The sequence below is a fragment of the Chlorocebus sabaeus genome, chromosome 14, assembly GCF_047675955.1.
Source record: "Chlorocebus sabaeus isolate Y175 chromosome 14, mChlSab1.0.hap1, whole genome shotgun sequence".
Lineage (NCBI taxonomy): Eukaryota > Metazoa > Chordata > Mammalia > Primates > Cercopithecidae > Chlorocebus > Chlorocebus sabaeus.
The window spans coordinates 25,452,744-25,471,760 of record NC_132917.1 but is presented as its reverse complement, the minus strand read 5'-3'; the positions used below and the strand labels follow the sequence as shown (position 1 = coordinate 25,471,760).

The window sequence follows — 19,017 nt, the reverse complement described above, 5'->3', positions numbered from 1 at the left end:
GTTATTTTATTTAGTTTTTTGAGACAGGATCTCACTGTGTCACCCATGTTGGAGTGCAGTAGTGGGATCACAGCTCACTGCAGCCTCAAACTCCCTGGGTTCAGGTGATCCTCCCAACTCAGCCTCCCAAGTAGCTGGGACCACAGGTGCATGCCACTATACCTGCCTAATTTTTGTATTGTAGAGATGGGGTTTCACCATGTTGCCCAGGTTGGTCTCAAATTCCTGGGCTTAGTCCTCCCACCTTGGCCTCCCAAGTAGCTGGAACTACAGGAGTGTGCCACCATGCCCAGCTAATTTTTTTTTTTTTTTTTTTTTTTTTTTTTGCGCGTTTTTTTTGTAGAGACGGGTTTCACCATGTTGCCCAGGCGGGTTTTGAACTCCTGGTCTCAAACATCCTTCCTGCCTTAGCCACCCAAAATGTTAGCATTACAGGTGTGAACCACCACGCCCAGCCAATAAAATTATTATGTAGTTTTTAAAATCTAGCGTATTTAATCATTTACCTGAACTCATATCTACCCAATTTTTGTCTAATTTAAGCCTGTGTTGTGCCTGCATATGAATGTTTTATATGATTTTTATCTTTGGATGTAGTTGGAAACATTAGCTTATTTGCCTCAAAGAGATGACAGGAATTCAGAAAATATTGTTGGTTCTGCTACTGAATCCTATAGTAACAAAAATTAATGCAATTGAGTTGCAACATTGCATATCAGAAGTTTAATTTCTATTTGCTGAAATGGTAATGATTAATCCTAATTGGATGCCTACATTTTCAGAAAGATGTGCCGGATGGGGTCAAAGAGCTATCAGAAGGTTCAGAAGAAAGCAGTGATGGTCAGTCAGATTCCCAGAGTTCTGAGAACAGCAGCAGCAGCAGTGATGGTGGCAGCAACAAGGAGGGAAAAAAAAGCAGGTGGAAAAGGAAAGGTAAATCCACCTGATCCTTCAATAAAGTACTAAATGCTGTAGGACAAATGCCCTTGTTAGTAGTTCCTCTTTTCCCAGACCCCAGGTCAGTCCATCACTTTCCCTTACCCTCTATAACAGTCCTGTCAAGGAGAGTTTTCTGCAATGATGGAGATGTTTATATCTTTACTGTCCAGCACAACACAGTAGCCACTAGCTACATGGGCCTATTGAACACTTGAAATATGGTTATTATGACCAAGGAGTTTAATAAAAATGCTTTCTTTTTTAGAGCTGTTTGAGGTTCACAACAAAATTGAGAGGAAGGTACAGCGATTTCCCATGTACCCCTCCCCCACCACATGCACAGCCTTCCCCACTAGCCACATTCTCCACCAGAGTGCTATATTTGTTACAGTTGATGAACCTACATTGGCATATCATCACCCAGAGTCCATAGTTTACATTAGAATTTACTCTTGGGAGAGTACATCCTATGGCTTTGAACAAATGTATAACGATGTGTATTCACCATATAGTATCAAACAGAATAGTTTCATTGCCCTAAAATCTGTGCTCTAGCTCTTCATCTCTTCCTGCCTCCTAATCCTTGACAACCACTGACTTTTTTTTTTGAGACAGAATTCTACTTTTGTGGCCCTGGCTGGAGTACAATGGCATGATCTCAACTCATTGCAGCCTCTGCCTCCTGGGTTCAAGCAATTATCCTGTCTCAGCCTTCTAAGTAGCTGGGATTACAGGAGCCTGCCACAATGCCCAGCTAATTTTGTATTTTTAGTAGAGATGGGGTTTCACCATGTTGGTCAGGCTGGTCTCGTACTCCTGACCTCAGGTGATCTACCCACGGAGATCTACCCACCTCAGCTTCCCATAATGCTGGGATTACAGGCTTGAGCTACTGTGCCTGGCCTGATAACCAGTGACTTTTTACTGTTTCCATAGTTTCACCTTTCCCAAAATGTCATATAGTTGGAACCTTTTCAGATTGGCTTTCCTTTAGTAATATGCATTTAAGGTTCCTTTGTCTTCATGGCTTGATAAGTTATTTATTTCTCTTTTGTTTGAACTTTTAAGTTCAGGGGTACAAGTGCAGGTTTGTAACCTAGGTAAACTTGTACCATGGGTGTTTGTTGTGCAGACGATTTCATCACCCAAGAATTAAACCTCGTACCCACTAGTTATTTTTCTTGATTCTCTTCTTCCTCTCTGTCCTCTCCCATACCATCCTCTGAAAGGCCCCAGTGTGTGTTGTTCCCTTCTATGTGTCATGTATTCTCATCATTTAGCTCCCACTTATAAGTGAGAACATGCGGTATTTGGTTTTCTGTTCTGGTATTCATTTGCAATAGGTCATTTCTTTCCACTTTCCATTGTCTGGATGTGCCACAGTTTGTTTATCCATTCATCTACTGAAGGATATCTTGGTTGCTTCCAAGTTTTGGCAATTATGAATAAAGCTGCTTTAGACATCTATGTGCAGATTTTGTATGTGCGTAAGTTTTTAGCACCTTTGGGTAAATACCAAGGAGTGTGATTGCTGGATCATATGTTTAAGAGTATGTTTAGTTTTATAGAAACTTCCAAACCATCTACCAAAGTGACTGTACCATTTTGCATTTGCACCAGCAGTGGATGAGAGTTCCTGTTGCTTCATGTCCTCATCAGCGTTTAGTGTGGTTATTGTTGTGGATTTTGGCCTTTCTGATAGGTGTGTAATAGTATCTCGTTGTTTAAATTTGCATTTCCCTGATGACATGTGTTGTGGAGCACCTTTTCATTTGCTTGTTTGCCATCTGCATATCTTCCTCGATGAGATGTCTCATCAGGGCTTTGGCTTATTTTAAAATCAGGTTGTATGTTTTCTTACTGTTGAGCTTTAAGAGTTCTTTGTATATTTTGAGTAACAATCCTTTATCATATGTCTTTTGCACATATTTTCTGTGTCTTGTCTTTTTTTTTTTTTTTTTTTTTTTTGAGACACACTGTCGCCCAGGCTGGAGTGCAGTGGCGCGATCTTGGCTCACTGCAACCTCTGTCTCCCAGGTTCAAAAGATTCTCCTGCCTCAGCCTCCGGAGTAGCTGGGATTACAGGCACCTGTCTCCACATCAGCTCATTTTTGTATTTTTAGTATAGACGGGGTTTCACCATTTTGGCTAGGCTGGTCTTGAACTCCTGACCTCGTGATCCACCCGCCTTGGCCTCCCAAAGTGCTGGGATTACAGGTGTGAGCCACCACGCCCGGCCAGCCCACCGCCCCTGGCCCGTCTTGTCTTTTTATTTTCCTGGCATTTTCTTTCACAGATCAGAAATTTTTAATAAAGTCTAGTGTATCAGTTTTTTTTCTTTTGTGAGCTGTGTCTTTGGTCTTGTATCTGAAAGTCATAAAACCCCTAGATTTTCTTCTGTTATGTTATGTTCTAGGAGTTTTAGAAATTTTCATTTTTATTTAGGACTGGGATCCATTTTGAGTTAATTTTTTGTGAAGGGTATGAGACCTGTATCTGGATTTCCTTTCTTGTTTACATGTGGAATTCTTGTTAGGAATTTAATTTTGATTTTATTTTAACTTTAAATAGCCACATGAGGATAGTGGCTACCACACCAGACAACATTCTAGGTTTTACCTGGATTTGTTCTTTAGTCATTCATAGCCTTTTTAGGATGCTTTTATTTTACTTGCCTAAACTTTGAGCACTTAATGCCCTAACAACCCTCCTTAGGAAAAGAATGCTTTTCATTTCTACTAACAAACACTGAATTTAGTCTGCTGGTCTTTTCTCTTACTCCATTTGGTGTCTACTTCGTAGCTCACCCAAAAATCTTTCTTTAAGGAATAATGTCTGTTGCTGCAGCTTCCCTGGAATGGATTTTCCAGTTAAGGATATGAACTATTACCTAATACTGCTAATTATTCTGTAGCTTCTTGTCAGAGTCTATTTAAAGAGGGCAAACCTTTTTTATCCCAATATTTGTATTGGCTGTAAATGGCAAGGCAAATTTTAAACCAACTCATGATGATTCCTTTATAAGGACTGACATAGTTATGTTCCAGAACAAAACAGACATTTGAGATTTTTTCTAGCTTGAATATCCTTTTAGATTTGAGTGATGATAGGTGAGTTGTCTTTGGAACTAGAAGCTCAGGTTATGTTGGAATACTAGACTCATTCATTTAAGTCCCTTCAGAATGGTTACTATGCCTATATGAGAAAAATAGTTCTGATTCACTGCCATCCCTCTGGTAATGTTTTTGCTACTTCTGGAGAGAATTGAGATAATTGATGGCCTCATCTGTTCTCTCTGCTGTAGCTACTACGTACATAATTTTAGAGAACTTTGTAATCAGAGAATCTTACCTTTAAGTTGATAACCACTTAGAGAGCTACCCAGACCTCAATTGTTAGGAATAAATGGAATGAAAGCAAGACAAAGAGGGTGCTTCTGACTAGTATTGTTGATGTGTGGTTTTAAAGTAATCCCTGTCAGTAGTGAAAGGAGGTGTAGCCTAGGGCCCTCCTTTCCTTGGGGTCCACTAAGCACCTATTTTTGAAAAAGTGTAGCCGAAAGTAGAAAGGGCTGTCTCTGTCTATCCCCTGATTCCCCTCATTTTATTTTTTTTTAATTTTAATTTTTTCTCTTCTTTTCACAAGTGTTGATACTCCCCATTTTAAGCTTTTCCTTTTAAGTTTGGAATTGTAGATCTAAGATTAGGAACCGAGCCAGGTCATCAGGTAAGGGAAGCAATTAGCAAGATTCATGTTTTCTGGATGGGATTGGGACAGGGAAGTCAATATTAAAGAAAGTCTTATAAAATGGGAATATACTTGGGGCGCTTGCTTTTCAAGAGCCACATATGCTGCTCTTTGAATAGTGGCTGTTGTATCTGTGTTTCTTTTGCTCAGAACTAACGGTTATTAATGACTGTCTCTCAGAGTTTGAGGTGAATGTATTAAGATGTAGGAAGATCCGAGAAATAACCATAGAACCCTATTGTCAGTAGCCGAATAGGTAGATATGAAGAGCATAACCCTGCTCCACACTCTGCATAATAATAGAAGACATGAACAGTAAGGTAATACCAAATTGAATTTTGGGTCCAATTGTTTTTGAGCTGCTTTTCTTTTATTCCTTTTCTAGAAATTATCATAATATTGGTTTTTTTGTCCTCAGTTTACAATAAGATGAGATGCTCTATAAAGCTCTTTTCTGGTTGCAGGTAGTCTATAATAAAGCCTAGAGGAAAGTGGGTGTTATGTGATATCTGGAAGGTGGGGTGAGAGGTGCGCATGATGTCACATGTGATTAATGTTTAAGCAGCTCTGATATTCTTAAGAAATGAATGCCAATCTACCAATAATGAAAAATGATTTAGTCTCTCATAGACTATGTATCTGTCATTCATGGGTCATACATGTGGTATAGATACCATATAATTTGTAGGTATATATTGTGTATTTATGGATGTTTTTATAGTCCACTGCAAATTAAAGTGACAGACATGTAGCCGGCAGTGAGCATGCAGCAAAGCAGTTCTACATCTTAGTTATCAATAAAGGTAAAGCAAACTAATTGTGCCTATTACTTTTTCTTATTTAGGGCCTTTACTCTCAATCTGACATCACTTCATTTCAAATGCATTGTAAGACAGGAAGAACACTGAGATAGTATCAAAACCCACTTCCTTTTATGTACAAAAATAAAGAGCTCTGACAGCAAAACTGATACTTCTAGTTGAAAATCGATAGAAACTTTCTTGATATATGTATACCTTTCAGCCAAATAAGAACAGAGAATAGAACTTTGAAATTCAGTCCAATATTAAAACTAGTTTATTGATTTCTATGTAAAGTAGAAGAACTTAAAAGTTAGTAGTTTTGGTTCCTAGTTTTCAGACAGGAAACACTATGTTCAGAGAAGAGTTTTATGGAATTCCAAATCAAGGTAAGGTGGAATAATAACTTCAGAAAAATGAATAACTAGAATCAACTACTTATATTGCTTTTTTATGATCATAGCTAAGTGAAGTCTCTGCTTTTTCCCCAAAACAAAATATTGCATTATGAAGCAACTGTAGGACATTATTTTTATCTTCTGATAGAAAAAGTTTTGTTAGACTAGTCTGCTTTTAAAAGTGTCTTAATGAAATTAATTACATGAAATATACCTTTTCTCCGTAAGGAATCACTGTTTCCTCTAGTGTGAACTAATGTTAATTTTACTGCTTGTTCAGAACTACTTTAAATCAGGAATTTGATATATATCGTGTCTGGAGTTATTTAAAATACCATAAACCTACCTACCTTCTAACATTTATATGTGTGTTAAGTTACTGAATGGGTATGATTATGTCTCCTTTTAAAAGTGTACTGGAGGCAAAACTTTTTTTGGCAAGTTGACTTAGATGGAGAGAGACCTTTAGGAGATGTTCTCTTTTCCTCTGGGGGTATTAGTGGTGGCTGACTTGGAGGTTTTAGCTCTGTGTTGTGTTAAAGATGGCTACACTGTTAGGGCTTTGGATAGTTAGAAGCAAGGAAAGTGTTCAGGTGTGGCCTTTCCCATTTAGGCCAGGGGACTCAATATAATCAGGAAACACTGCCTGCCTAGTTTGGAGTAGAATGCACTTGGTGTTGGAGGAAAGGACTTAGAACTAAAAAGGATCTATTACCTCTAAAGAAAAACATGTTAGAATAAAAACTCCCTCAAGAGAAACATAACTGTTTCTAAAGGACAAAATCATTTTGGAAACTTCGATTGTTATCAGTCCTTCAGCAATCAAATCTTCAACTATGTATAGTTCTTAAGTTTCAATTTTGTTATCAATCCTTCAGTTTCTGATACCTCCCTAATACTTCATAGGGGCCCATTAAATGTCTTTGGGAGAATATAAAAATTTAAGTCAGAGATTATTTACTAAAGCTTTTAACTCAAATGCATCTAATATTAATAGTCTGTGTCTTTTTGACCTTGTTCGACGTTGTAATCATCCATTGAAATGGAAAATTATCAATGCTGTAATAATGTGTGTGAAAAGTAGTACCTTTTGACTTAAACTCAATGAGCAGTATGTAAATATCCAGCAACCTGAAACTACTGCAGTAAACTATGTAAAACTGACTGATAAGCCTGCAGTGAACTATGTAAAACTGACTGATAAGCCTCAAGTTCTAAAATTTGTTTTGTTGTATTTGTTTAATTTATTTTTTGAGACAGAAACTTGCTCTGTTGCCCAGACTGGAGTGCAGTGGCATGATCTCTGATTACTGCAACCTCGCCTCCCAGGTTTAAGTGATTCTCCTGCCACAACCTCCCCAGTAGCTTGGACTACAGGCGTGCACCACCACACCAGTTGAGCCGGGATTTCACCATGTTGGGCAGGCTGGTCTCAAACTCCTGGCCTCAAGTGATCTACCCACCTCAGCTTCCCGAAGTGCTGGGATTACAGGTGTGAGCCACCACACCCGGCCTAAAATTTATTTTAAATGTTTTTCTGAAAACACTTGATATTAAGCTTTTAAAAAAAAATTTATCAGCTGGGTGCAGTGGCTCACTCCTGTAATCCCAGTACTTTGGGAGGCTGAGGAGGGCGGATCACCTGAGTTCAAGACCAGCCTGGTCAACATGGTGAAACCCCATCTCTACTAAAAATACAAAAATTAGCCGGATATGGTGGCACACGCCTGTATTCCCAGCTACTCGGGAAGCTGAGGCAAGAGAATCACTTGAACCCAGGAGGCCTTGGAGGCTGCAGTGAGCCAAGATCATGCCACTGCACTCTAGCCTGGTGACAAAGTGAGATGCTGTCTCAAGGAAAAAAATTATCTACTAGATTACTCTTTGGGTTTCTTTTATGTAATGATTTTTGTTTTTTGTTTTTAAATCAAATAATAGTAACTTGATCTTTTGATCAGAATTTGTTAATCTTTTATTTCTATATGTTTATATAGAAGCAAGCATTTTTGTTTCTAGTTAGATAAAAAAATGTGTTGTTAAGAATTGTTTTAATCTGTTGAGCAGTCCACATTGGAGGATAAAGTTATAATCCTAAAAAGTGTTGTTTAAGGCATTAGTTTATTTGTAACAACCAAAGTAATATCTCTGTTTAAACTACTTGTTAGGCAGGCTATGGTGGCTCACACCTATAATCCCAGCACTTTGGGAGGCCAAGATGGGAGGATCACTTGAGCCCAGGAGTTTGAGACCAGCCTGGGCAACATAGTGAGACTCCTGTCTCTATGAAAAATAAAAAGTAAAATTACCTGAGTGTGGTGGTGTGTGCCTGTAGTCCCAGCTACTTGGTAGACTGAGGCAGGAGGATTGCTTGAGCCCAGGAGTTCAAGGCTACAGTGTGCTATAATGGGACCAATGCATTCCAGCCTAGGTGACAGAGCAAGACCCTCTCTCAGAAAATGAAGGAATAAACAAACAAAGAAACTACTTGTTACTCTCATGCCTTCTCCAGTCTGTATTATTTGCCAGGTATTTGGGAAACAAATTTGAATGAGGTGTCGACCCCACCCTTAAAGTTGTCTCAGCATATCTAGAGGGATAGAAAAACAAGTAGATACTTAGCACATGACTTCATAAATCGCATGTGTTTATATTTATCATGTTATGACAGCATTAGAGAAGGGATACTAAGTTAACTTTGCCTGGATTACTAAGTATTAGCTATAAAAGTCCTAAGATACTGTTCTTCTCTAGAGAGTTTAAGCACTAGGGAAGGCAGGATGTATTATTGAAAGAAAATATATATAAAGGCAAGAAGGTGGGAATATGTATAGTGTTCTCAGGAAGCCATAAGAAGATACGTTTGGCTGGGAGAGGGGATTTGTGGAGGGAAAGAAATTTGGATCATACGGTTAACCTTTAGTGATAGTCTTATTATTTACCGGATATTGGTATGCACAAAGTTTCTTTTTCTTTCTTTTTTTTTTTTTGAGACGGAGTCTTGCTCTTGTTGCCCAGACTGGAGTGCAGTGGCACGATCTCAGCTCACTGCAACCTCGCCATCATGGGTTCGAGCAATTCTCCTGCCTCAGCCTCCTGAGAGCTGGGATTATAGGCACCCGCCACCATGCCTGGCTAATTTTTATATTTTTAGTAGAGACGAAGTTTTGCCGTGTTGGCCAAGCCAATCTCGAACTCCTGACCTTGTGATCTGCTTGCCTCAGCCTCCCAAAGTGCTGGGATTACAGATGTGGGCCACCGCGCCCAGCCTCACAAAGTTTCTTAGGAAAATTAAGGTATAGATCAGAGAAGAGAGAGAATGGAGACACTGACGGCTCTTCCACATTTTCATAGCCAGACACCAGGAAGATCAAGATTGTTTATAGGCTGGAGGCAGCTCACACCTGTAATCCCATTCCTTTGGGAGGCCAAGGCAGGAGTATCACTTGAGCCTGGGAGTTCAAGACCATCTTGGGCAACATGGTGAGACCTTGGCTCTAAATAAAAAACAACCGGTTTTGGTGGTGCACACCTGTAGTCCCAGCACTTTGGGAGGGCAGGGTGGGGGGATCACTTAAGTCCAGAAGTTTGACACCACAGTGAGCTATGATGATGCCAGTGCATTCCAGTCTGAGTGACAGAGACCCTGTCTCAAAAATAAATAAATAAATAAATGACAAAAGACTGTTTATATTGACCCTTTTTTTTTTGTTGGTTTCACACTTTTGTTGATTAAGTTTCTGAGTTAATAAACTAGCTTCTTTTGTTGTTCTACTCATTAGTGTTTAAGTTAGCTCAATTTCTCATCACTGGTATATAAGCTAAAATTTATTTCTGTTTTGCTTTTGAAAATCATTTGTTGTAGGTAGTATACTTCCTTGGTGTGGGATGACATTAATTGGTGACATTTATTAGTTTCATTCGAAGTGAAACTGGTAATAGAGAAGTATGAGGGATTTTTTTATAAGGGCCACTTTGTGAGAAAAGATTATAAACAGGGTCTTGATATAGTTAAAATGCAGCTTTGTTTCCTTTTTTATGTTTTTTTAAACAAGGTCTTATTTTTAATAGTTTTTTTTTGTTTTGTTTGTTTGTTTGTTGTTTTTTTAAGATGTAGTCCTAGGAAATCTTGCTTATGTGTTTCTCACACCCCTCCTACTCATATCACCACCACATCATAAGTTAACTAGTTTATTCTCAAATTATTCATCATCAAGGACCAATTTTTTTCCTCTAGTCCATTGTGGACTCAGAATGACCCAGCAATGTCAGATTTCTATGAAAGTACCTAAATGTTCTTGCTTTCATGCTTATCACAGACCAGTCTGTGGACATTTGAACAGCAATAGTTTAGATGATTTTTCAGCTTTACTTTAAAAAAGGATGAGAGCATGCCAAATTTTATCTTTAAAGGAGAAACTATATGAGATGATCTTGTCCCATTTTTTAAAAATTCAGAACAGAAAATAACTCCATCTTCCTAGTAAATAATTAACTATTACGATGCTTCATCAGCATTGCAAAAACATCCTGTCATCTCCAAATCACTACTGGTCCTTTCTCAAAAGTAACCACCATCCTGATTTCTGTCAATTTGGGTCACTTTGCCTATTTTTAAAATTTTAAATTAGATTATAATACATACGGAGTAAGTACTTTTTCTCTGAAATGCTTGGAACCAGAAGTGTTTTAGAGTTTGGATTTTTTCAGATTTTGAAATATTTGCATTATTTGAGTTGAGCATCCCAAATTAAGAAAGTTCAAAATCCAGAATGTTCCAATGAACATTTCCTTTGAGCATCATGTTGGCACTCAAAAATTTTCTGATTTTGGGCATTTCATGTTTTCTGATTTGGAATGATCAGCCTGTATTCATTAAAGTACACATAAGTATACAGCTTGTTGGATTTTCACAAACAGAACAGTACTATGAACTATCAACCAGATTAAGGAGCAAAATATTGCCAGGTGCGGTGGCTCATGCCTGTAATCCCAGTACTTTGGGAGGCCAAGGCAGGCGAATCACGAGATCAGGAGATCAAGACCATCCTGGCTAACGTGGTGAAACCCCATCTCTACTAAAAATAGAAAAAATTAGCTGGGTGTGGTGGCGGATGCCTGTAGTCCCAGCTACTCCAGAGGCTGAGGCAGGAGAATGGTGTGAACCCGGCAGGTGGCGCTTGCAGTGAGCCGAGATCGTGCCGCTGCACTCCAGCCTGGGCGACAGAGCGAGACTCCATTTCCAAAAAAAAAAAGCAAAATATTGCCCTAGTGTCTCTCCCTGAGCTCCCTTCTGGTCACACCCATTACCTACCCCAAAATAACCACTCTTAACAACTTCCAATAGCATAAACAAGACATGTCTGGAACAGAATAATGTCCAGATTAATTTTTAAACTTATATAATCAAGTCATACTTAAATAATTTTTTGCTATTACATTATTTGCATGTGTGTAAGAATCATTCACCTTCTGGTGCATAGAAATGCATCAGATTCTTAAAACTATATAGAGTGGTTATTTTGGGGCAATGGGTGTGACCAGAAGGAAGCTCAGAAAAATCCATAGCATTAATGAACAAAATTGAACTGCACAAAATGCAGTAATATATTAAAAAAAAAAAGTCAGTAGAACTAAAATTGATGTATAGATTCAATGCAATCCTAACCAAAATCATAGCAGATTGATGGGAGAGGGGACATGTGGAAACTGACAAGCTGCTTCTAAAATTTACATGAAGATGAGATCAGTCAGAAAAGCCAAGAAAATATTAAAGAACAAAATGGAAAGAGTTAAAACTATTAGATATCAGGATTAATCATAGAGCTAGGCAATTTTCTAAAGGAGAAAAAACATACTGGGTACATTAAGAAGTTGCATTCATCAAAACATAACTTTAAGAGAGTGAAAAGGCAAGCCACAGAGAAGTTATTTGCAATAAATATATGCAACAAAGGAATATATGAAGAACTCCTACAAGTTACTAAGAAAAAGAGAATTCATAGAAAAATGGGCAAAGACTAGAGCAAGCATTGCACAAAGATGATATCAAAATGGTTAATAATGAAAAGGAGTCAAATTCCATTAGCGACCACAGAAAGGCAACTTATAACCACATGCGATACTATTACACACCCACCAAAGTCCAAAATTAAAAAGACTGATGGTAGCAACTGTTAGTGATCATGTGAAATCATGTATAGGGAAACATGTCAGTGTATAGGGATTCCTATAAACTGGTGGTGAGAATTTAAACTAGTACAACTAGTACAGCTACTTTGGAAAACTGCTCGGCTGTCCATAGGATAGCTAATTCTACTCTGGAGTACATACCCAACAGAAAGGAGTACAAAAAGAATTTTTTTTAAAAAGTAGAATTAATTGTAATAATAAAAATAACCTAAATGTTAATCAGTGGTAGGATAAATGAATTTGGGTACTGGTGGATGTTTATGCAATGAAAATACTATGTACACACAGAGAGGAAACTGTCTTCATGTATATGCATGTGCATGTGCACATTTTAATGAAAGCTTTATTCTTTTATCTTTTACATTTAGATCTATAAACCATGTGGAATTTTTTTGTATTATGTGAGATGAGGATCATCATTTTATTCCTTTCACCCTGTAGGGATATTTTAATTACCTAGCGCCCATTTTTGAAGACTTCTTTAGTTTATTTTAGTGTTCTCTATGTCATAAGTCAATTGACCATATAGTTATGGTTTGGTTTCTGGACTTCGCTTTGCTCAATTGTGTTTTGTCTTTCCTTGTAACAGTACCACCCTGTTTTAATTACTTTAGCTTTATGATTAATCTTGATATCTAATAGTTTAATTCTTTCCATTTTGTTCTTTAATATTTTCTTGACTTTTTTGACTGATCTCATCCTCATGTAAATTTTAGAAGCAGCTCGTCAGTTTCCACATGTCCCCTCTCATCAACCTGCTATGATTTTGGTTAGGATTGCATTGAATCTATAGATCAATTTTAGTTCTATTGACTTTTTAAAAAATATATTACTGCATTTTGTGCAGTTCAATTTTGTTCATTAATGCTATGGATTTTTCTGTCTTACAGGTCTTTGCACACTTCTTAATAGATTTATTCCTTGACATTTTTTATTCTGTTGTGAATATCTTTAACTTTTTTTACTTTATAATTGTGTGTTTCTGATATATAGAAATATGGTTTTTATAAATTGACTCTGTCTTTGAAGTGTCTAGGATTTTACCTGATTTGTAAGTGAACAAATTAGCCTCTCAAGGATGTTAACAGAAGAAACAAGAATCCTGGGTCATAGAAAAAGTACTATATTACCTATGATAGAGTAAGCAATATGACTATCATGATGCATACTTTTTGTGTCAGCTTTCCCTTACCCCAAGACTCAGGTGATGAGATACAGGCCCAGATGTATCCTATTCGTGCAGCGGGTTTACATCTCAGCCAAGAAACATTACTTTGAGGGATTCACTGCTTTTAGCAGAAGCAAGCATATTTTGCCTGGGAAAAGACATTGCTTCATCTCATGGTTGCTCTGCAGCTGCAAACATAACCCTGAAAGATGGCTCAGGTAAACAGTGTTCTGGGACTTAAAACACTGCTGGCATTGCTCGCATGTACACATGACTGCACTTGGGGCCTGTGGTGGATTGCCTCTCTGAACATTGACATGGGATGTAACAACATTGCAAAATTAATTTTTTTTTTTTTTTTTTGAGATGGAGTCTTGCTCTGTGGCCCAGGCTGGAGTGCAGTGGCCGGATCTCAGCTCACTGCAAGCTCCGCCTCCCGGGTTCAGGCCATTCTCCTGCCTCAGCCTCCCGAGTAGCTGGGATTACAGGCACCCGCCACCTCGCCCGGCTAGTTTTTTTGTATTTTTTAGTAGAGACGGGGTTTCACCTTGTTAGCCAGGATGGTCTCGATCTCCTGACCTCGTGATCCGCCCGTCTCGGCCTCCGCAAAATTAATTTTTAAAATCTATTAGTTTATACATAGTTTTTATTTATTTATTTGTCTTTTTTTTTTTTTTTTTTTTTTGAGACGGAGTCTCGCTCTGTCGCCCAGGCTGGAGTGCAGTGGCCGGATCTCAGCTCACTGCAAGCTCCGCCTCCCGGGTTTACGCCATTCTCCTGCCTCAGCCTCCTGAGTAGCTGGGACTATAGGCGCCTGCCACCTCGCCCGGCTAGTTTTTTGTATTTTTGATGGGGACGGGGTTTCACCGTGTTAGCCAGGATGGTCTCAATCTCCTGACCTCGTGATCTGCCCGTCTCGGCCTCCCAAAGTGCTGGGATTACAGGCTTGAGCCACCGCGCCCGGCCCCATAGTTTTATTTTTAACTAATAATAATAATAGCTTATATTCAATGAATGACAGTGTTAAGTTCACACCATCTGTATAGCTCTGGAAAACAGGCTAAATAAAAGCAAGTGTTATGCTTCAAATTGTGTCCCCTTCAAAAAGATATATTGAAATCATAACCTCTGGTACCCCAGAATGTGTCCTTATTGGGAAACAGAGTTGTTGTAGAGTTAATAAGTTAAGATGAAGTCATACTGTAGTAGGGTGGGTCGTTAGTGCTCTAAGACTGGTGTCTTTATAAGATAGGTCATATGAAGACATGGAGACATGAAGAGAGTGCCGTGTGACGATGGAGACGAGGTTGAAATGATGCTACTATAAGCCAAGGAACGCCAAAAATTGCTGGATGTTACCAGAAACTAAGAGAAAGGGATGGAATAGCTTATCTCACAGAAGGAAACATCCCTGCTGACACATCAGTTTTGGATTTTCAGCCTCCAGAACTGTGAAAGAATAAGTGTCTTGTTTTATGTCACCTAGGTTATGTACTTTTTAAAATGACAGGTCTGGGGAATTAATATAGGGAGTAAAGTTCATTATTCATTATACAATGCATTCAATACGTTATATTCCCATGAAATCTTTTAAAATATTGTATAGTTATCATCTCTGCTGCCATAATCTTTCTTTTAGCATTTTAATCATCTTCCTGAAGTGAGACTTGCAGCCAGAGCTGAAGGAGGCTTATATATACAAGGGTTTGGTGCCACCTACTTTCTTGATTTTTTTTTTTTTAAGTTGGGAGACACAGTCTTACTCTGTCACTCAGGCTGGAGGCAGTGGCGTGATCACAACTCAAGTGCAGCCTCAACTTCCTAGGCTCAGGTGATCCTCCTGTCTCAGCCCCCCAAGTAGCTGGGACTACAGCACACCACCACACCTGGCTAACTTTTTATTTATTTATTTAGAGGTGGAGTTTCGCTCTTTCTCCTAGGCTGGAGTGCAGTGGCACAATCTCAGCTCACTCCTACCTCCACCTTCTGGTATCAAGCGATTTTCCTGCCTCAGCCTCCCGAGTAGCTGGGATTACAGGCATGAGCCACCACGCCTGGCTAATTTTTGTATTTTTAGTAGAGTCAGGGTTTCACCATGTTGGCCAGGCTGGTCTTGAACTCCTGACCTCGTGATCTGCCCGCCTCAGCCCCACAAAGTTCTGGGATTACAGTTGTGAGCCACCGCGCCCGGCCATGTTTTTTTTTTATATAGGCAAGATTTTGCCACATTGCCCAGGCTGGTCTCGAACTGAAGTGATCCCGCCCGCCTTGACCTCCCAAAGCACTGGGATTACAGGCATGAGCCACTGTGTCCAGTCTGGAAGGCAGTTTATAATACTGAATACCTCCTGTCAGTAAGGAGAAACTAAAATAAGCAAACTACTCTAAAAATTAGAAAAAAAAGAATAATAAAGTAAACCAATAGGTAGCTGAAGAAAATAATGTATAATAAAAATAAATAATGAAAATTACTAAATTAGAAGAGAAAAATGGTAGAAAAGGTTGGTTTTAAAATGAATCAATATAATAGACAAGCTTTGTTAATGTACTTTTTTTTTTAAAGGAAAAAACCATGAGTATATAAATTCAGGTTGAAATTTCAAAACAAAATTAAAAAACCATCAGACTTTTTCACAGTACTTCAAAATGTAGATGAAATGGTATACTTTTCTAGGAAAATACAGTGCACAAAAATTGAACCCAGTAGAGACAGAAAGTGTAAATACATTTCCGTAGAAGTAGACCTGTATTAGAACTCCCCTTCAAAAGAACACTATACCCACATGTTCTTCAGGGGAATTCAATCATATGCTTATATTTAAATTTGTATTTATTTATTTTGAGATGGAGTCTCATTCTGTCCCACAGGCTGGAGTGCAGTGGTGCGATCTTGGCTCACTGCAGCCTCCGCCTCCTGGGTTCAAGCGATTCTCCTGCCTCAGCCTCCCGAGTGGCTGGGATTACAGGTGTGTACCACCATGCCTACCTTGGCTTCCCAAAGTGCTGGGATTACAGGTGTGAGCCACCATGCCCAGTGATAATTCAACCATATGTTTAAAGATAATAATCTTAATGTTTTAAACACTGTTCCAGAGCTAGAATAAAAAACATCTAGATTATTTTTTTAAAACAAATTTTCCAAAGATTATGTTATTTTATGAATACTGACCATTATCTTATGAATATTGAGGCAGAATCATAATAAAAGTTTACTGTATGGCTGCAGCACACCAACATGGCACAAGTATACATATGTAACAAACCTGCACGTTATGCACATGTACCCTAGAACTCAAAGTATAATAAAAAATAAAAAAAATAAAAAAAAAAGTTTATAGTATCCAACTATACATTTAAATGATAATATCATAAATAGGTTTTTGGATTGTGAGTATGATCACTACTATGAATTCTATTATTATTAATTACATTAACAAAGCTAATGTGAAAAATAAGTTATTTCTATGCTTGCTGAAAAGGTCTTTGAATAAATTTTATGCTCAATAAAATTGAGAATTAGTGAATTCCTCTTTAACGTTTTAACTTAGTTAAGAAACCAGTGTCTTAAGGGGGAAACACTAGTGCCTTCTGTTTTAGCCAGAACGAGTCAAGAACAAGATGTCCACTATCTCCATTCTTACTTAACATTATGTAGAGGTGTTTTTTGTTTTTTGTTTTTTCTGAGATGGAGTCTTCCTCTGTTGCCCAGGCTGAAGAGCAGTGGTGCAGTCTCGGCTCGCTGCAACCTCCACCTCCCAGGTTTAAGCAATTCTTCTGCCTCAGCCTCCTGAGTAGTTGGGATTACAGGTGTATGCCACCACGACCAGCTAATTTTTTGTATTTTTAGTAGAGACGGGGCTTCACCAGGTTGGCCAGGCTGGTCTCGAACTCCTGACCTCAGATGATCCACCCATCTCCGCCTCCTGAAGTACTGGGATTGCAGGCTTGAGCCACCACGCCTGGCCTAGAGTTGTTTATGTCAACACAGGTAAGCAGGAGAAAGCAGTTTGAGTAACCGACGACAAGAATCAGAAAGGATTAGGTAAAACTACTTCTTTTTTTCAGATACGATTTTGTGTCTGACAAACACAAAAGAATCAGTGGAGATAAATACTGATTAAAAAGAGAACTGGTGGCCCATGCTTGTAGTTCCAGCACTTTGGGAGGGTGGGGCAGGTGGATCACTTGAGGCCAGGAGTTTGAGACCAACCTGGACAAACAGCAAGACCCTGTCTCTACAAAAAATTTAAAAAAATTAAAAAAAAAAAAAAAAAAAAAAAAAGACTGGGCGCGGTGGCTCACGCCTGTTATCCCAGCACTTTGGGAGTCCGAGGAGGGCAGATCATGAAGTCAGGAGTTCAAGAACAGCCTGGCCAATATGGTGAAACCCCATCTCTACCAAAAATTAAAAAATTAGCTGGGCGTGGTGGCACGTGCCTGTGGTCCCAGCTGTTTGGGAGGCTGAAGCAGAAGAATCGCTTGAACCTAAGAGGCGGAGGCTGCGTGAGTGCCACTGCACTCCAGCCTAGGCGACATAGTAATGACTCTGTCTCAAAAAAAAAAAAAAAAAACCCAGGGGTTTACCTGTAGTACTACTTAGGAGATGGGGATACCTTGAGCCCAGGAATTCAAGGCTGGGTGACAGAGTGAGACCCTGTGTCTTAAAAAAAGAGAATTTGAGTTTGTAAATAAATAGACGTAAATAAAATTAATATGTAGCAATCAGCCACTATGTGCATAAATAATAATGAAGAAAGAATATATTTGCGCTAACAACGTCAACAACAAAAAAAATCCGAGCATCTCTTTTTTTTTTTTTTCTTTCTTTTTGAGACAGAGTTTTGCTCTTGTTGCCCAGGCTGGAGTGCAATGGCACCATCACGGCTTACTGCAACCTCTGCCTCCTGGGTTCAAGCGATTCTCCTCCCTCAGCTTCCCAAGTAGCTGGGGTTACAGACATGCACCACCACACCCAGTTAATTTTGTGTTTTTAGTAGAGAAGGGGTTTCACCATGTTGGCTAGGCTGGTCTTAAACTCCTGATCTCAAGTGTTCCACCTGCCTCGGCCTCCCAAAGTGTTGGGATTACAGGCGTGAGCCACCGTGTCTGGCCGAGCATTACTTTTTTAAGACATGTGCAAAAAGATGTTGAAACAACTCAATACCCAAAAAGATGAAATTGCATTCATTTCTCACTCTCCAGGATAAATTCCAAAGAAATTAAAGTTATAATAAATGTAAAATATGAAACCAAGTACTACAGGAAAGCATGGGTGAATTTCTTTTTTTTTTTTTTTTGAAATGGAGTGTAGTGGCACAATCTCGGCTCACTGCAAACTCCTCCTCCCGGGTTCACGCCATTCTCCTGCGTCAGCCTCCCGAGTAGCTGGGACTACAGGCGCCCACCACCTCACCCGGCTGTTTTGTATTTTTGGTGGGGACGGGGTTTCACTGTGTTGGCCAGGATGATCTAGATCTCCTGACCTCATGAACCACCCGCCTCAGCCTCCCAAAGTGCTGGGATTACAGGCATGAGCCACCATGCCCGGCCAAACATGGGTGAATTTCTTTTAAAACCTGAGAATAAAGAAATTTTTTTCTCTGATGCTTCTTGAAGCATATGTGTTTATCTTTTAGTCTAGCAAACTCACTTCTAAGAATCAACCTTAGAGATAAACTGTCAGAAATACAAAATGGCAGAGATTAAGATCAATGATTCTCAAACTCGAGCTTGTATCAGAATCACCTAGAGAAAGTATGGTGCAGATTCCTGGGCC

General features: G+C 39.0%; 1 protein-coding gene across 2 annotated transcripts in view; it reads left to right on the top strand.

The window, feature by feature from the left end:
• Positions 1–19,017, top strand: part of ASXL2 (ASXL transcriptional regulator 2) — a 153,952-nt gene that overhangs the window by 87,382 nt on the left and 47,553 nt on the right. For both annotated transcript variants that reach the window (XM_038006656.2, XM_038006657.2), the window contains one exon: positions 783–933. In XM_038006656.2, coding sequence (XP_037862584.1) covers positions 783–933 — 151 coding nt within the window. The remainder of the gene's footprint in view (positions 1–782; positions 934–19,017) is intronic.